The following is a 19,620-nucleotide window of genomic DNA, read 5'->3' as shown; positions in this document are numbered from 1 at the left end:
GCACATTGCTGGAAACGGAAAATTAAATAATCTGCCTGAGGCTGCTTGAAGCTCTATGAGGAGCTGCTGGAGACAACACTGTTTTTTGTTTTTACACCAGAAAAACACAACATTCCTGACCACATCATACTGTATACGTGATTTTGGAAAAGACAAAATATTAGTCATGAAAACTTCTAGATGTAATGTACAAAACTTCTAATGTAAATTGACAATAGCACAGGAGAACATGCTCTGCAAGACGGGACTTTACCTGAAGGCCTCTTCTCCGTAAGATGCTGGAGTCATCCATGATGGCCCTCTCTCTGTCTCTCTCTCAGTCCCTCAAGACGGGCTGCTTGACCACCCCCTTAGAAAACCCAAACACCTCTGGCTGTGAGTAAGGGCACGCAGGTAGGCACTCGTCAGCTCCTCCACTGGAGTGGCAGAGGTTTGCTACAGCCTGCCATTAACGGGTAGATGAACCTAAAGAGCCAAAATGGCCACGGTGCCAAGTGAGAACTCCTAGATGAGTCAGCGGCTGTGAGCTCCCCTAAGAGCTGGCTGGTGCATTTAGAGTAAGACCAGACAAGGTCAGAGCAGATGGCAGTCACGTATTCCTCTGTGTCTGTCTCTGCCTCAGCCCTTACTGCTTTCACTGTCCTCTTCAAAGAAAGTTGACAGACCACTGAAAAGAACAAAGAACTTGGTCTTCAGTTTACAAAATGTGTTCAATCAAAGTTTACTTTTTTCCTCGACTCTGATTGTCTTGACGCTTGTGTGCAAATTACTGAAAATCTCAAACTTCACAAAGATTTCTCTGTAGAAAGTGAGGACTACCCAGTTTTTTTCCTCTGTAAATATTCCACAGTTGTCAAAAATGAATAGATAAAGCTCCAAAGTAAATGACAGTATAGGATGATCTCGCCAAGAACAGACACAGCAGGAACACTGCAGGGAGGTTCTGATCAACAGCCGTCTGTTTTCTGTCCTGTCCTGTCCTGTCCACTGCTGTTGGCTATGTAAGGTAGTCTGAATGTCAGAGAGCCTGCAGCTCCTTCTCTTTCACTGTTCCCCTCTCTCGATCCGTCTCTGTGTGGCGACGAGGAGCAGTTTGGAGCACATGTGTCCCTGAACTTAACCTCCCTTTTACTGAGAATTCGCTCTCCTCATTCATCCATTCAGAGCAGAGGTACACGTCACCCCCGCCTGCCTCCGTCTCCTTTACAAACACTCTTCCCCATACAGCCAGCCACGCATCAGCTCCCAAAGACTACAGGCAAGAAGGTCTGTCACTCCTTATCTCGCTCACTGCTGCCTTTATTTCTATGGAAACCCTTGTTGCTGCATAACTCACAGGCAGTATGCAGTAGACATTAATGATGACAATGGGGCCCCTGGGGGATTCGAAGGAAAGGAGGGAGAACACTGTTCTCGCACACAGGTTATAAGGAAGATGCAGTCTTCTCTCCAGCCTATATAATTAGAGCTGTAGAGCTAGTCTGACGCACAAAAGGCACATCAAAGTAGTCTTCTCTCTCCATCCAGACTCCAAAACAAAGGCAACAGCCACACTTCCACATTGTTAAGTTCTATGCACAGTTTTTAAAATGCACTGTTTTTTAACAAAACAGTCTTTGATTTGTATCCATTTGTATGCATGTCCTGTTTTGTGGTCTCTCTCCCTCTCTCTCCCCCAGAGCCTCCCTTCCTAGGACATGAGGGGAAACCAGAGCACACGTGTGAAGCCCACACTCTGAGCTGAGCAGGAGAAGGAATGAGCCAGAGGCATCAGCAGAAGCACCCCACTGTCACAGTTAACAACTGCACTCAGACCCGCATGGGCAGATTCCTTCCTTATGCGCCGACACGGGGAGACAGAGTGGCTCAGAACGACGACTGGCCAAGGGAACAGATTGAGCGGGCCACACTCTGGCAGCACAGTGGTTTCACGTGAACAGGTGCAGAGTAGAGTGCATCCTCATCCGTCTTTCCGTTCCTCCTGTTTTGTTTGTTATTCTCTTCCTCCTAAGTCAAGCTTGGGGTCCTCCGATACATCGGCCAACTGCACCCCAAGCCAAGTTTGTGAAAAACAGAGATACACAAACACGCAAGAGGAGTTGAGAGAGTGAGGCAAGAGTGGCACTCACCCCCTATTCATCTGCTAGCACCATACTGAGCCAACTGCCTGTGTTTGTGACTTTGATGTTGAAGGAACCTCCTCGTCAGATTTCTGTTGCTGCTGGCTTCTCCTCTTCTCCCCTCTTTGTGTGACCCGTTCTTCCTCTACGGCTCCAGTGATTTGGTGGGAGGTGTTTGGGCCGTGTGGTATTTTGAGCTAAGCTATGCGCTGAGACTTGTTCTTTTACTCTCTCGCTCTCCCTATTGCTCGCACGCCTACATCCTCCTCCCTCTTATTCACAAGCGTAGGAGCCTTCACAGCACAGAGCAACACTGCTCCGTCTCTCCTATTAGCCCAGCTAGGCTGCCAGCCAGCCAATAGGACACCAGCAGGAGTCTCTGTATTTGCATAAAATGAATGGGAGTGCAGCAAGGCTCCACCTCTTGTTTTGTCACAGTGCACTCCATCTCTCCTCTCCTTCTATTGCAGCTGCCACAGCCCTGCCCCTCTGAAAATAACCATGGCAGATCTGCCTCCTCTGAATCAGGCAGGCATCTCCACATACACACCAAAAAGAAATGCCCTTGTTTCCAAACCCAAATACACACTCATCGCCATAGAACGCACACACACACACACACATTATACAGACATGCCCCCATTCAAAAACACAGAGCTGTGTTATCCACTTCTTGCATTATGATAAATTAGTAATGAAACTACTGATCTGTAGGCGGCGTAATTAATTATTTAGCAGCTATATTTGAACAGTCAAAGTCGCACTATGCTGCTGGACAGCTTGGTTAACAGATTCTTCCCCCTCTGCTTTTCTGTCTCTTCCACACAACCACCAGCTTACAGCTTTCTTTATTTAAACTACAGAATAAGTGTGCATCTTTCACAATTTCATTCACAACGGTACCAGGCAGGTGGGACTACGCTAAAACTCTTATGCACCCTTTACAAACAAAATGTGAAAGAAATTACTGTACCATCACTGCACCATTATAATAAAATACAACCTATTAACCTTTGACAGTTTTGCAGGCATGTGCCTGATGTATAAATTGACCCATGATCTTGCACCACCACCACTCAAGCAATGTGTGTCATTTTGCATAGATAATGTAAGGGCCTCCAGGGCTTCTGTAAGAGCTGATTGTTACACTTAATTTAGGAAGACTACATTTGATCAATCTCCTTTTTCAATTACAGCAGTACAAAAGTGGAACTTAATTCCACTTCATAATAGAAATTGTGTAAGTCTCAGCAGTTTTAAAATGTCCTTGGCTGAAGGCGAAACAACTATGTGATCATTGATCTTTCTATAATATGGAATCTATATATTTTGGTTTAACTTATGTAATGCTTGTTATACAGGGCTCTACACTAACATTTTTTTTCAGGAGCACTTGTGCGCCCAAGTTAAAAAATTTAGGAGCACAGACAAAAATTTGGGCGCACAGTCAGTTCTGTACTTAACTTACACATAATCTAACATTATACTGCAGATAACAGTTAAACATGCCAGTGCACCAATTGCGAATATTAAGAATGACCGACAACATTTAGGCTACAGGAAACAGGATTTTAAAAATCAGTGCCTACTTTATTTTCAGTCTGTTCTATTTTCCTACATTTTGTTAATGTAAAATAATATAATACATTGCCATATTTGCATTTAGCCTGTATATCAAGTATCCTGCCAAATGTAGGCTAATTTATTTATTTGTAAATCCATCTATAGCTAATCCAAATAAGCCCATGGTGACCTATCTGACTGCATACTGCCTAATAGGCTACTACTACTAAAACAGTCCATTTTCTCTTCCACAAAACCCAACATAGGCTAATCAAGGATATATGTTTTATACTTTTAGTTTTTATTTGAAATATCTGCATTGATGGGGGCAGTAGGCAAACGTTAGGCCTACTTTCGTTTTGCACTTCAGCTTGTATTAGGTGTAAACAAACATGCATGCGTGGAAGCCTGGAGTTGTCAGTAGCGTTCTACCTTTGATTAAAATGGGAGTATTACGGGAGGGTACTTTTGTGCCGGTTCGCTACAGCTATATTTTGCATATTGCAGCCAATACGTCAACTGGGCTAAAAGGCATGTTAGGTTACCTTTCCTTCTCTCACTGCATTCTCAGAATCTCATCCTGTTCCTCCTATATCCAATAAATTTGGTGGATAGAAGAACTAATTTCTTCAATCTTTGCATCTTGGCTGGCTAGTCTAACTTTCCGCTTTTTCTGCGCGCTCTTGGATTTGATAGAAGCGACTACTAGCGAGTCACAACACGAAACTGCTAATGATGGGAGGTGTAGTTTTTATGCTGCATTCGCAACGTGATTCTATGGTTTGCACCAGTAATGTTTCTCGATGTTGCGGTGTATTTTGTAGACAAACATTGACATGGTTAGAAGTCATTCGCACCAGTGCGCCTAAATATTTTTTTGCACTCGCACGGCATCATTTTTACTCGCATGTTCGAGTGAAATGGGCGCACTGTAGAGCCCTGTTATATGTTGTTTGTTGTTAAATTTCTATCTGTTTTTAAAGTACTGTCTGTATTGTCCTTTTATCCCCCTTGCCCAGGGACCACAGATGTAAATTAGCTGTATAGCGAACTCTGGCACAAGGCTTGAACTGTGCATGGCCCCTGACAAATAAACTACAAACTAAACAATTTAAATATATCATGATGAGAGAGGAAAAAATTGAAAGTTCGGGAAAAGGCTTTTTTCCCCTTCCCATGGTGATGCAGCTTTGTTCCCTGTTCTCAAAGGGGAGAGAGGTACACAGTCGTATGAGGGAAAGGATTAACAGCCCACACATTGAGAAAGCTCATTAGCCATCATCGTCACATTCACTTTCTCTTTCTCAAACACTGGACATAACATCTGGTCAGATGTTGTCAAGTAAAAAAGGCAGCCAGAGGAGCTATTCAGATGTAGGGAGGGAAGGAGGGAAGCACAGGGCAAGAAAGGAAAACAGACGCAGAAAGCAGCAGGCGGCCAACATGGCTCTCCCGTACACTCCAGCAACAACAGCAGCAGGCGGCCAACATGGCTCTCCCGTACACTCCAGCAACAACAGCAGCAGGCGGCCAACATGGCTCTCCCACACACTCCAGCAACAACAGCAGCAGGCGGCCAACATGGCTCTCCCGTACACTCCAGCAACAACAGCAGCAGGCGGCCAACATGGCTCTCCCATACACTCCAGCAACAACAGCAGCAGGCGGCCAACATGGCTCTCCCATACACTCCAGCAACAACAGCAGCAGGCGGCCAACATGGCTCTCCCATACACTCCAGCAACAACAGCAGCAGGCGGCCAACATGGCTCTCCCATACACTCCAGCAACAACAGCAGCAAAGAGTGAAACCAATCACAGATACACAAGGCACCACCACACAAGGTACCTGGGCTAGAAAGGTGGAAATCAAGATATAACACAACAGCAGCAGGATTAAGTCTAGGCCTATCACTCACTCCTCAACTAGGGATAGAAAACCATTATAGAGCCGGCACATTCGTACAGTTCCCTGAAGATCAAGCCTAATGGTGTGACCGTGGTCAGGGGTCAGATGAGGGAAGGGGGCCAGGTGGGACAGGAAGACGAAAGAATGCAGAAATCTGACACTTAGGAGGGAGTGAAATGTCACACACCCATGCTAGAGAGGGTCCGAGAGTAAGGGGCTTTTCCATTTCTCTTTTCGCTCAATTTGCAGAGGCTCTCTTAAAACATTTGACTGAATTTGAAATGTGCGTCATCCATGAGCAGTGTTTATAAAGTCTAAATATTGTCAGGGGTGTATAAGATTGTTCTATTGATTGATACTCTTACAAACTATGTTTAGATAATCTCATATACCGTACTAAACCATGATTGGTAATCTAAATTTAAACTAACGATCACTTTCTGCTAATCTGTGCCACATTGGGGATTCTATTCTATTATCTCTTCCTCAGATCTGTAAACATTTTGCTTTTGTTTTGAACTGAGGGATACATTACTTGAACTTTACTTTAACAATTATACCAGTGCAAATAAAACACCCAACACAAATGCAGTAAATAAATTGGGTCTTCAAATAAAATATTTTTCTTCAATAGATATACAATGACTTAAAACATGTTTGCTTTCATCTTTCAAAAACAGGACCCAATGCAGTGCAAGGAAACAATAATCAATGCACATATGTGCACTCCTTGACGATCACAGTGTAACCTCTAGACTAATTGTTGACCCCATAGTGAAATTTATCACAGTGTCACACGAGGGTCAAGGGGCAACAGAGACATGGGCTGCCAGGAAAGCAGTGTGAGAGTTTCCATCTCCTATCTCCCCACCTATTTACGGACTATATTATCTGTTCCCCTCTCATTTCCATGGCTGCTCGAGTGGCGAACTGCATTCCCTGCCCCGTTTCCTACAATCAGCTCTGTCTGACAAGAACTCTGAGGACACCGAGCTAGGTATTTTTAGTTGGAGATAGCACAATAAAGCAGAGCACCTGATTTATGATTCCAAGTCCTTATGAATATGGATAACCATCACTGTACTTCCTGACAGTGCTCAATCCTGAGGGCACTATAAACATTTTATGAAGCTCTGCAGTCAAATCCACTTAACTATAGAAGACAAATTTACTGCTCCACACTAACATTAATGTCAGCCAGCTCATACCATCCAGCTACCAGCCAACAGAACAATTAACCAGTACACTGCAACATTCTAGCCATTAAAAGACTAACAGTGTTACCATTTGCATTGAATAGTTCTGTTGAATGGTTAGTAGCAGATTGATTTATTCAAAAGCCATACTCTTACGTGACAGATTTGAGAGATGCTAAACAGAGAGATCATCAGAGAGTTTAAGGTTGGAATGTTGCACTGCTATTCTGTCTTACTGTTCTGAATAAAATGTCCAAATCACAGAAAGAGGGGAGGGGGGTTGTTCCACCTTTAAGCTGAAGACAGTCACAGAGCCGATAGGTGTGCAAATGGAAGAACACCTAGGGGGGACAGGGGTGTCACAGCCTAGCAGCTGACCAAAATGAAGCAAGACTCTACTGTCTCTCTCTGCCATTTTTATCCATATACAGAAAATGCTAAGAGAATCCACAAAGAAAATGATTCATACATCCAGAGAGCATGCATTCCGAAAATAACGATACACATGGTGTTTATTTACAGGTATCCATTGGTGATGTGTGCCACTCAGCCTGCTTTACTATGGCATCAATATGGTTACACAATGGTACACATGGTTACTATGCAGTGGCAGTTTAGTTTCTAAGCTGAATACCAGATGTAGTGTGATTTCAGGCTACTTGAAATATATTTACACGTTTTTGAAAGCCAGTGCGGTGTAATGTGTCTTTCAAGTAACATTCAGAGAGGTCAGTGTAATGCAAGTCGCATTACCTTAATGAAAAAAAAAACACATTAGTACCATCACCCCAGTAGGATGGTCTCATGTTAGGCAGGGCTTGCCTGATCAACCACTGCATAATCACTACATTACTGCCTTGTATTTAGCTTTTATATCTCAATGACCATGTTCATCACAATGTAAACAGATGACCGTAACTAAGCAATTTCCAGTCTCTATAGCAACAACAGCTTCAAAGACAAAATGTACAGCAGAGAATCATATGGCTCTTTACCATTAAGGACCAGGCTGGCCCACGGCTTTTCCCCGCTCTTAAACACCAGTGCGTGGACTCAGTGTTTTGTTTCCATAAGGAGCTGTAACATCGGGGACATTAGCTAACAATGCTAGAAACTTTTACACAGTGCTTAGCAAGAACACCGCGTCAAATTATAACAGGACATTTAAATAAGTTATAAAAAGTCTGAGGCTTTACCCCAGACACCAGGGTTTTACCCCATAGTGGAAAAGGGCCAATACTGACCCTTGGTAGTAGGCCCAGAAGTGGTATATTCTATTGTTAATTGTTATTAAGTAAAGAAATTAGTAACAGTACACTGTGTGACGGAAATGAGAATTCCATGGTGATTTGCAACATTTGTAAGGGATAATGTATAGATTGCCAGCCATCGGGAAAAAAATCCCGACAGAGCGAACCAGATCTTGCTTCGCCCTGAAAGAACTTATTTTCCCCGATAATGACCGGCGTTCTATATATTATCCCGCTTATCATATGGCTACTTGCCAAAACTAAAAAAATAAACTCCATATCATATGTCTCTTAACATTTATTTGTTACTGTTTCTTCATGGCTTTTGCTGAGAAACAAATAGTTCGCAACACACACAGAACTTGAATCAAAACATTCTTTAGAACGCAGCAAGTTCCATTGCAAGAAGTAACCGGACTACTTGCGGAATGATATGAAAGACTTGAATCAAAAGCACAAAACCCATTGCCATTGACAGCGGTCATTATATACTTTGCAACAGTAATTAAGCCTATATAGTTTTAATAGATCTCCGAACGTAAGAAAGGCCCATTAATGTGAATGGAACTTTCTGCAGCACAACTGTAGTTATTAATCATCACTAGCCCTTGTGAAATGAAGGAAACAAAGCTACAATTTAGGTTAGATAAATGGATAGCTCAAATCTGCTTAGATCAGTAGCAATAAAGAAATGTTCCATAAATATATCCTGTTAAACAACTTGATTATGAACTAGATGTACCGCAGAGCACTACAAAATATGACCGCCGCCCAGTCTAGCACATGTTTTCCACAAAAATAAGTCACGCTGAAAGGCATATATTAGGGGTGTGAATCTCATCATGTAAAAGACGATACGATTCGCATCTAGATACATGGGCACGATTCGATACAAGAAAAGATACATGTTTATAAAAAACGATTCAGTACGATTCGATGCGATTCGATGCAATGCAATTCGATGCAGTTCAAGAATGGAAAGCATTCTGAAAGATTTTTTATAATTTGCTCAAGGTGCACATTCATTTTATATTATCAATTATCATGGTCATGGTTGTCAATTAGGCAACAAAATGTGTGAATATGATTATCTAAACTGAGGTTTGTTTCATATACTGTATTGAAATGAAAAAAGAATAGTCTACATTTCAGTCAAACACAGCAGCCAAATACAACATAAAATACATTTTTATAGACTTTACAGATTTTATAGTATCTGATTGTTTTCATGGAGCTGTAGCCTTGTTGAGGTAAGACAATACCGAAATAAAATAAAACAGTGCTTAAGACACTCTTGGCCTTTTCTCATATAGGCCTAGCCTACCCTACAAGAATAAAATAGACCTACAAATCAATGAACTCTCAGGGCTTATTTTGTTCCAACAGTAGACCTAATGCAGAAACCTAAAATGCCACAAGTCTGAGTGAATATGAACAAAATCATTGGCAAATAATTTATGCATCGTTTTAGCAGCAAGGGCCAAATTATTATTTAACATTAAGGAAATCCCTTCATCAAAGGCAAGGCTACTCTACAGACTATCGTTGCTGTTTAGGAATGCTATATGTTCTCAATTTCGCGCTGGATTTCGAAAAACAAAAGCCGACCGAGTGCAAGTTGTCACATGCTTAAGTTGCAATAGATGTATGGGTAATGAGGTCATTTGACAACTTTGGGCAATGAATGTAACCAAAAACGAACTGCATTACCCACAGTTCCGTGCCACGTATAGTTTCAAAACCAGAAGTGGGGTGAACGCGGTGCTTGGAACGTAAATGAGCGAGCAGAAAAGGTTGTGCACCGATTCATAACAAGTAAATCGATATAACGACCGGTTCATTTCAGTTTTTTTCCGATACGGGGCTTCACGTATCTATGTAGCCGTATCTTGCACGTTAAAAACGGATACCGATACGTATCGGTTAATCTTTACACCCCTAGCATATATGATTCTAACTGTCTCACTGAATTGCATTATGCACACTCAATTCTCACTGGTATTTGCTAGACAACAAGTACCAAAACATGATTAGTTCATAGATTTCACATGTAAAATACATTTTATACAACCTAACCCCCATCTTGCCTGTTCATAATTCTGAGAAATTCTTGAATTGTGTGCATGTACATGTTTATGTTTATGTGTGTTTGTGTGTTTGTGTGGGTGGGTGGGTGGGTGTGTGTGCATGCGCTTGTGTGTTTGCCTGTTTATGTGCCTATGTGTGTGCATGTGCATGCATGAGTATATATGTCTACTGTGTGAGTATGTGTCATACGTAGGATTACTGTGAATGTATGTGTGTGCGTGTGTATCTGTTTATGCACATGTATGGAATGGGTTTACATGACCCCTGGAGGCAAACATACGCAAAAAATTGGTCATCCTAGGCCCTACAGTTCTCAAGATAATCACAGAAAACTGTGTCTGCCCTACCCTCCTTTCGGGGGGTCCAGTCCAGTGGGGGGGCTACAGATCAAAACGAAAAATGATGGTTCCATGCTATCCATGTGGGGTTACATGCCCACCAAGTTTCGTGTACCCCGGTCTTTCAGTGTCCCGGGAATCCTTGTTGGTGTACGGTCACTAAATGTACACATAAATTATTTTATTGTAAGGCCCCCCATGAACGAAAGTCTACGAAACTTGGCATGCATTCGGAGGGTGTCATAATGATCCTACACTTTCAATTTCGTGCAGTTTTGACCATGTCAGCCAGAGATATTGTGATGAAAACACCTAATGTTTTGCTTTTTAATTTTTAACTAGGTGGCGCTATACATGAAATAAGTGGTAATGGGATAGGTTGACATGCCCCCTTAAGACCAACATACAAAAAAAAGGTGGACCTCCTAGGCCCTACGGTTCTCGAGATTTTCACAGAAAACTGTCTCCGGCCACCTACAGGCCAGTTGGTGTATAGTAACATAAATTAATTTATTGTGTGGCCCCCCATGAATGGAATTCCACGAAACTTGGCGTGCATTCAGAGGGTGTCATAATGATCCTACACTTCCAATTTCGTGCAGTTTTGACTATGTGAGGTCACAGATACCTGCGATTACAACACCTAATTTTTACTTTTTTGTGTTTAACTAGGTGGCGCTATACATGAAATGAGTGGTTATGGAATGGGTTGACATGGCCCTTTGAGATCAACATACAAAAAAAAAATGGTCCTCCTAAACGAAAAACGATGCTTCCATGCTATCCATGTGGGGTTACATACCCACCAAGTTTCGTGTACCCCGGTCTTACAGTGTCCCGGGAATCCTTGACGGAAATTTGGACATGCGGGGAAAAAAATAAATAAATAAATTAAAAAATCTGACTAAAGCTAAAGCTTCGCTGCGCGGCGGTCACAATAATGATGTGTAACATAATTCCTTATTCACGGAGCTACAGTAGCTGACATTGCCGATTCTCTCAAGCAATTTCTGAATCTCCAATTAATCCGTTTCTGAAGTGGCTTTTCGTTTTGTAAGATTGATACTGACGGATCTTGCAACATATCCCACATTGTAACAGTGTGTAATGTTAAATCACACTAATTAGACACATCATACAGTAGGATTCAGTGAGATCATGACTTGGGAATCCTGTTTTGTGGATACAATGCAACCTGGGATCCATTTACTCTTAACCGACAGTCTTAAAAGGTGCCATGTGTAATGTCTGCCAAAAAATCAATTCATACTCCACATTCCATAAAGGATGGGGGCAGTATACCCCAAGTACGCCCACAAGCCGTGCGAGTTATTCGTGTATTGCAGTTTGGCTGGCAGTTATGTTGCCCGCATATCTCCCATGGCCGAAACTGGTATTATTTAGACATCATTAGACATCTGTTGGGCTGTGGCTAGTAATTTAGCATGCTAATTCAGGTTGATATCTCTGCAGCACTATACCTTGTCATTTTTTTAATGACATCATCGCCCTTATTTCTTCTCATTCTTTTGATGTGTGTATTCTTACACATGGCACCTTTAAACCAAGTACCCTCAGCACAGTCACAAAAACATTCACCCACCAGTTGGCGAGGACTGAAATGTTTAATTGGACAAGCATAAAGTGTTTTTTTTTTTGTTTGTTCGTTTTATCATGGAATGAAGGCAAATGTTTTAGGCTAAGCTTTCAGTGTAAGTCTACCAGAGCTTGTGCCAAAGACTGAGCTATAAATTAGTGATGGATACTGAAAAAGGCCACCTTTTTTCTTTTGCAACTAAAAAGACTTCAACCCAGTGCTAGAAGAAGGCTGATGTAAATATTTAATTTAAAACTGATTTAATGTGAAACCGAGGGCCCCTTTGCATGCAAAAGATGCAGACTTCAATGGTTTATACCAGTCTGAGAATGTTGATACATACTCTCATAAAAATCTACAAAAGGAAACACGTCAGACATAATCCTCCCACAAAAGTCTGTCAAGTCTTAACTCTCAAGCTTTGTCAGAGAAACATATCCTTCGGAGAGTACTCCTTTGTGCTCTTTAAAATCTTGCTTTCTACTTTTGCCCAGCTCAATTGCATCACCTACCACAAATAACCCATTTCAAACTGACTAAAGCTTCTTGCGTCATAAATTCTGTAGGTTTTCTGATATTGGCAATATTTCAGAACAAAATACCTGACCTGAGGATGCTGTGCACAGACCATAGCAGACAGTATGAAAGACAATCAAGAGAGAGGGAGCTGAGGGCAGAGAGAGAATACATGTGAAATCAATGAGATCCAATGTTTCTAATGAGACTAATGAGGTATTATGGTGGCCCATGAAGCACCACAGAGAAGGAGGCTGATACATCAGTGAATGATAGACAGTGGATATGGAGATGGATACAGTAGATAGGGAGGCTTCTCCTCATGGTCCAGCAGAAAGCATTTTCACTCCACCTCTTGCAAAGGCCTTTTTTGTCTAGTGGTCACATACAGTTTAAAACACAAAAGCCTCGTCATTGTGGGCTTAAGGGGTTTGAAATTATACAACAGATGAGTAGGTTAACTCAGAGCGGACACCTTTTTGAGGTCAAATATCCAACAGGGCATACTCAATTTAGATCATATAATCACATTATGGTGTACACAGTCATGGAATTGAACTAAAATCAATGCATGTACCTTTACAAGATAGAGTAGACTCACAAACAAAGATTCTGCCTCTTTTGAGCAGAATAGGCTATCCATCTAGGAAGCAAAAAGGAAGAACTGGCAATGCCTCCAGCACAAACATGAACAAGAGAAGAAAAAAAGAGAATCCATGTCGTCATGGGAGAGTGAGAAGAAACTGCTGAGCCAGCTTCAAAGCTCTCAGGAGAGATGTTTGTAGGGGAAAAGTAAAGAAAAAAAAATGCTTGCCTAAACCACAATCCCATCTACTGTCCATTACAGGCTTGGCAGATGATGTTTTCTTATCTTTTGGCCCAATGTCAATGGGAGCTCTTCCCCTTCTATAACCGACGATTACACTGGCTGCACAGCGGACACTGAGAGTGATAAGCGAATATATTAACATAATTATGTTTGCATAATTTTGTCGTTGAGTTTTACAGTAAAAAAAAAATCAATTAACAAGTAAAATATATCCTACTTATATCCTAACAAAATATAAGTCAGATGATGTACCAAACAGCCCATATGTACATACCCTTCCAAATTCCCTTAAATAACACTGCATTCAGAGGCTCACAATGCAAAAACCCTCCCAAAACAAGATATAAATGCAAGGCTAGTGCAATGACTACAAGTAGAGAACACTGTATTTAATAATAAAGTTCCACCCATAATCTTGGCTCTTCCTTCCAGGGCTCAAACAGCTAATTGTTAGTGCACAACACAAATAAAACAAACTGGGCTTCCTCATCACGTTCATGACTGCTGGTGAAGACGTGACGCCAAAACAGTGTGGCGAGCCTGACGCCAGCACATCCCGCTGACCCTTGGCCCACATATCCCCTGTCTGATGGAACATGCAGATAGAACTGCATGTGACCAGCTCCTTACAAATGACAGACATTGCACAGATTCAGCCAGGCAAAGCTGAGGGCCAAAGCACATGTCTCATTTGTCAAGCATTGGCAAAGAAGGTAGCAGTGGACCGATAGGGTGTGGCCTGGTACAAATATATGAGATAAAACATGACGTCATAGTATTGGTTTAATCGTCGGTTTCATCACAGAATAAATATCTCATTATCTTGTTAAGATAATGTTTTATGCACAATGTTTTCCACAGCATTATAGCTGTATTGACATGCTATATAAAAAAAATAACAACTTGCCACCCTACATGGTTGCCATGAAAAAGTAACATAAAGGACTACTGCCTCATTTAGATCTTTAATAGAATATGTGTAAAAATTATCTTGTTTTGTCTAAACCAAATCCAAGGGTAGGGGAAGAGAAGAGTGAGTGCACTTGAGGCAGCTCCATGTCCAGCCCGAATGCTTTTGAAATGCAGGTACAGGCTAATTTGGAGAGATACTGAGCAGACCACAGTGGAAACTGAATGCCAGGGCAAAAATCTTATCAACAGGGATTAGCAGTCCCTTTTAAATCAATTCCCAAGCACCAGGACAAAAGCATTGCAAAAACTGAAATGGGGAACCGCAGGCTGGGGCATGGGCTTACTGAAAGTAAGACTGACTACAAAGTCAATTACATTTTTCTCCCTTAATCAAAACAGGCTCTCTCATACAAGACAACCAAATTACACATAGTGGCGGGAGAGGGCGCATTTCAATGGCCGGAATCGCCACCAAGTCGACCACTGCACTGATTGGAGTGCTTACAGTACGGAAAGTCAATCAACTGTTAACAATTTAGCTGATCTCTAAAAGTCAAGTAAGGGGAAGCTTTATTGGTAGATTCGGTATTGGTCCACTACTAATCCAAAACGTCCGCAGTCTTCTCATCTTTTGATACAAGAGTGAACAGAAAAATTACATTTTCAATATCTATGATATCTATGAGAAAGATATCTAATGTACATGGAATATGCGAGTACATTTTATTTTGTAATATTTGTGATCAGAATCTTTTGCCAAAAAAATGACATTAAGATGGCACATATAACAATGCACCATAACTGTAGGCATGACAGACGGAAGAATGATTTTCACTGAAAGTTTGTGTATTTACTCCTCTCAGTTAAAAAGCATTATCTGATTGTGTCATGCTACAAAAACCCTCAGCTCAGTTCATGACACAAACAAATCCATTCAAACACATAAATGTGGACTGCAAAGCCTTTAAAAGCCACTATATACACTGGTGCACAAACAGCCTAGGAAAGCATGTGCACACAAAATGTAGCTAATTATGATATGTCCACTTGAAAAGGGAAATGAGTGGCCATGGAAAAACAAGGATAAACACTCTAACAGCTCCCAGCTTTAACCATACAGCCATACAGCGTTAACCAAGCTCTCTAGTATCCATGACTCGATATTCATCCCCAATTGGCTAATTTTGCATGCTTGCCTAGCAACACATCACTCATCACATTTTGAAGGTCAGCTCTTATGAGAACCAATTCATTGTGTCCCTAAATTGTCAACCTTTTTTGAGAAAATGATAAAACCGGACAGTCTGATGGGCTTTTGATGAGCCTACTAAAAGGTTAAAAGCAGTCTGTAGTCATGCCGTTTTGAAGGTTAAGATTTCTACACCAGCACAACCGGTCACCTTGCTATTCTCACTAATCTTTTGGTTTGGCAGTGAATGCCACATGTAAGATCTGTGTTTTTCTCTGCACGACAGAACCTTTAGCAAGTAAACACATTTAACACAACATACTAGGGAATAAAATGTACAAAACAAAATCTTTATCTGCAACCAATCTGAAGTATTCACTCAACAGACGAGAGCGAGAGAAAAACCTCCAGATATAAGATCTTCCCTATCAAACCTTTACATTATTGTAGCCTCTTCCTTGCCACTGCAAAATAGCCCAAACTCTATCTTGAAACCTTTCAGAGTTAGCATTGAAGCACTGGTGATGCACGTCAGTCTCCTGCTTTAAGGTCTTATGTCTCCTCTACTTCCTTGATTCACAAAGAGCTTAATTAAACCGCAGACCTGAAAATTGTTTTTAAACTGTGAATTATACCAATATCTGATTTTCTCATTCAAATTCTCTGACTGCTGACCTGATGTTTTAGAGATGAGCCAAACTTAAAGGGATGACCTTACTTCACCCTTTGTATTGATTTTAATGTGAATTTCCTGTGACTTGTACTGTTATGAAGGTTACTATGTTGAGTTTTAGTTTTGTTGCTGCTGTAGCCCATCATGGAAGACAGCTATTAACACTTCTGCCAATCATTGTAAGCTTAATGACAGCAATGTAAATTGAGAAATCTTGAGACTTCCTACAAATCTTCATACTAAAGCCACATTTAATAAGAAACTAGGAATAGGGGTTGTTTTCCTGTGGTATCAATTTGGGAATTGTTAATTGTGTAATTTCATTGGCACTGGTACTGACTACTACATTTCTGGTACCATGACATCCCTAGGTCAAACCGTAATGCATCATGTCCGTTGTGTAAGTTTGAGTGTTGCATTCATGTTTGTTCATGTTGCATACATTTTCAACATTTAAAGTATATATATATATATATATATATATATATATATATATATATATATATATATATATATATATCTCTATAACAGGGCCTGTGATTTACAGCAACCTACACGTGACCTGAACTGAAAAGCAATGGGCATCTAGAGAGAGCCAAAGCAAATGCTGGCCTGGTGGTGATCAACTCCTGGAGGGATGCTTTTACATTAGAGCTAATTGTGAGGATTGGGCTACAATAACCATTAGAGGTAGAAAGCACAATCAATACAAATACTGGATGCTGGATGGTGATGGATTGGTGGTTAAATAATGCACCATTCAACTAATGTAAGCAGAAGACAAGAAAAAGAATATCATGTAAAGAACCAAGTAATGAGACCGATCACATAAGGAGGCAATTCTGTCAGTGTCGTGGCCTTGAAGAACAGAGAAAGACAAAAGGCACATATTACCGTATTTTCCGGACTATGAGTCGCACTTTTTTTCATAGTTTGGCTCATCCTGCGACTCAGGTGATATATATTTATATATATGGTTTTTTCCTCTTCATGACACATTTTTTGACTGGTGCGACTTATACTCCGGTGCGACTTATAGTCCGGAAAAAACGGTACAGTTATCATTACGGATGTGCAAAAAAAAATCAATGAGTGTGACTACATAAATTGAAATGTGCCACATAGAAATCTGCCACATTGAGACACGCCCCCTTCCTCTCCACCTATAGTTAATTAGGTAATTACCTGTGTCTCCAGTGTCTCAGTTTTGTGGTAACTGGCTCTCAGTTTGCAGTGGCTGCCTCCTTATCCAGCTTGAGGTTATTTTTTCTGCAGTTGTGTCTTTCTTTTTTATCTGTTATATGTTATGTCCCTCACCCCCCAGTCTGAATATTGTCTGTTCCTTGTCTATTTGTTTCATGTGTTCAACAACAAGGACCATGCTGGAAATAAGTTTTGTACTTTTGCATGTCATCCTTTGGATTGATGCATTTTATTGTCTTGATCCTGAAATAAATCAATCAATCAATCAAAAAAAGAGTGGATTGCTGCATTTGTGACTTTGTAGGTTTATATTGTCCCGTGTTTGTTACTTAAATGTAGTATTTGTAAAGTATCTTACAAGCTCTGTTTGGACGCCATGTTTTCTCAGCATTGTTCTTTGTTCAACTGTTCACATTCAAGCTCATAGAAGCTATGTTGATTTATTTTGTTTATGTGATATGTGTTCACTTGCTTATTTGTATTTCTTTGTTTAATCATTGCATATGAATCTATTTCCCTTATGATTGTGCAGACTAAGATTGCCTTGTTGATTGTTTGTAGACACCAACAATCACTCAAATCACCCAAAGAAAGCAGTCTGGAAAATAAAATCAAGATAACTGGAAAAACTGGAATCGCATGTTTTAATCGACGCATCATTCTTGCAGCACCAATCCACACCAGCCAAATCCATCTAATATTTTACACTTGTATTATTGTAGAATAATATTTTACAATAATAATAATCTAAAAATACATGTTTATGACACTTTGTTATTCACTTTGACTTAAGGGTTCGGTTCTTGGTATTGTCAGCTGATGATCTGTTAAACAGTATAATTTTTGTAGTTTGCAGTTATTTGTAGCATTCCCCACAATAGTGGCATTTCCTTGATATCAGTAAGTTTCACCTCTTTGAAAGCCAAAATTTGTTTCTGTCATATACAGTAACTAAATGACAAAGAAAGTCAATATGTGTGCTTGTATGATCCCTAAGATTTGATAAATGATACAACTCCATCCTCGGCAGCAGAAGTGTACAGAAATGTCAACCTGAGGCAATATACCACTTACAAAACACAACAAATGGCAACTAAAGCCGATCTATTTAGAGTGGACCATTCTGTTTCAGGCAACCATGTCCACAATAACATAAAAATAAATGTTAACAAACGTAAAATAAAAATGAACAAATTGTTTGTCTAGTACCAATCCAACTCAATAAACTACATTTATCATCAGCAGATTCAAATTGGTTACTTAAATCCAGCTGTCTTTAATTTCAGCATGAATTATGATCCTTGATGTTTTGCCACTCCTCATTAAAACACAAAAAACATTAAAATGAAATAATATAATGAAGTTCTCTTCTCCACCCTGTTATGTGATTCACAGTGGTAATCATCTCGGCCAAGAAAGTCAGGTGTGGTTACCCTGCTTCAACAACTTACAAAAATATGTAACACAACTTATACAAGACCACAGCTCACAAGCAAAATTAATAAATGACTGCCACACACATTTTGTAGGTCTATAATACCCACCGCCAGATGTTGTATTAAACACACACCAAATCTAATTTCAGCCTTACTCAGTTTGACAGCAGGAAATCACAAAGAAGACAAAGAAGAAAACAGAAAAGTGTGATAGTAACATCATACCAATAAGCAATGACCTTTCCCTATGGTTTTATACAGAATTATTCCTAGAAACATTGCAGCCAGTAGGTGTGCATAAATCCAAAGCATTGCAACACAAAATGACCATTGTGGAATAACCGGATCAGTAAAACTGTATACTATATACAGTATAATACCGGTATATTAAATTACCAACAAGTGTGTAATTTTTCATGTTATAAGAAAGAGAGCATCTCATTTACTTCATTGTGTCAAAAAGCATGTAACTTCTCCCTCATTAACATGCCTAAGTTAATTTGGAGTTGAATCCTGATTACCGAAAAACAGGCACTGAAATGACAAGTAAGGACTGAATGCTATGTTAGGTCAGAGACCCGGAAGAAGGCTTAGGCTAGAAACATTTTAATAGGTCTCTTTACATGTATAAAGGTAGACTAATCAGAGACTTCAAAGTCAAAGTCAAAGTCAAAGTCAGCTTTATTGTCAATTTCTTCACATGTTCCAGACATACAAAGAGATCGAAATTACGTTTCTCTCTATCCCACGGTGAAGACAAGACATATTTTACCAATTTAAGTCCACAGACAAACATAACAT

At 40.4% G+C, this 19,620-nt stretch overlaps 1 protein-coding gene across 8 annotated transcripts in view; it reads right to left on the bottom strand.

Moving 5' to 3' along the window:
* The window catches only part of mast2 (microtubule associated serine/threonine kinase 2), a 122,685-nt gene that overhangs the window by 65,527 nt on the left and 37,538 nt on the right, over positions 1-19,620 (bottom strand). Inside the window, exon 1 of one of the 8 annotated variants that reach the window (XM_042111517.1) lies at positions 254-2,378. The exons of 6 other annotated variants lie outside the window; for them this stretch is intronic. In XM_042111517.1, coding sequence (XP_041967451.1) covers positions 254-292 — 39 coding nt within the window. In that variant the 5' untranslated portion in view covers positions 293-2,378. Of the gene's footprint in view, positions 1-253; positions 2,379-19,620 lie in introns of those variants that run through there. One more of the 8 variants, XM_042111520.1, reaches the window with a different exon arrangement.

Source organism: Alosa sapidissima, chromosome 12 (genome assembly GCF_018492685.1).
Source record: "Alosa sapidissima isolate fAloSap1 chromosome 12, fAloSap1.pri, whole genome shotgun sequence".
Classification (NCBI taxonomy): domain Eukaryota; kingdom Metazoa; phylum Chordata; class Actinopteri; order Clupeiformes; family Clupeidae; genus Alosa; species Alosa sapidissima.
The sequence above is the reverse complement of the archived record's forward strand: the minus strand, read 5'-3'. Positions and strand labels throughout refer to the sequence as shown.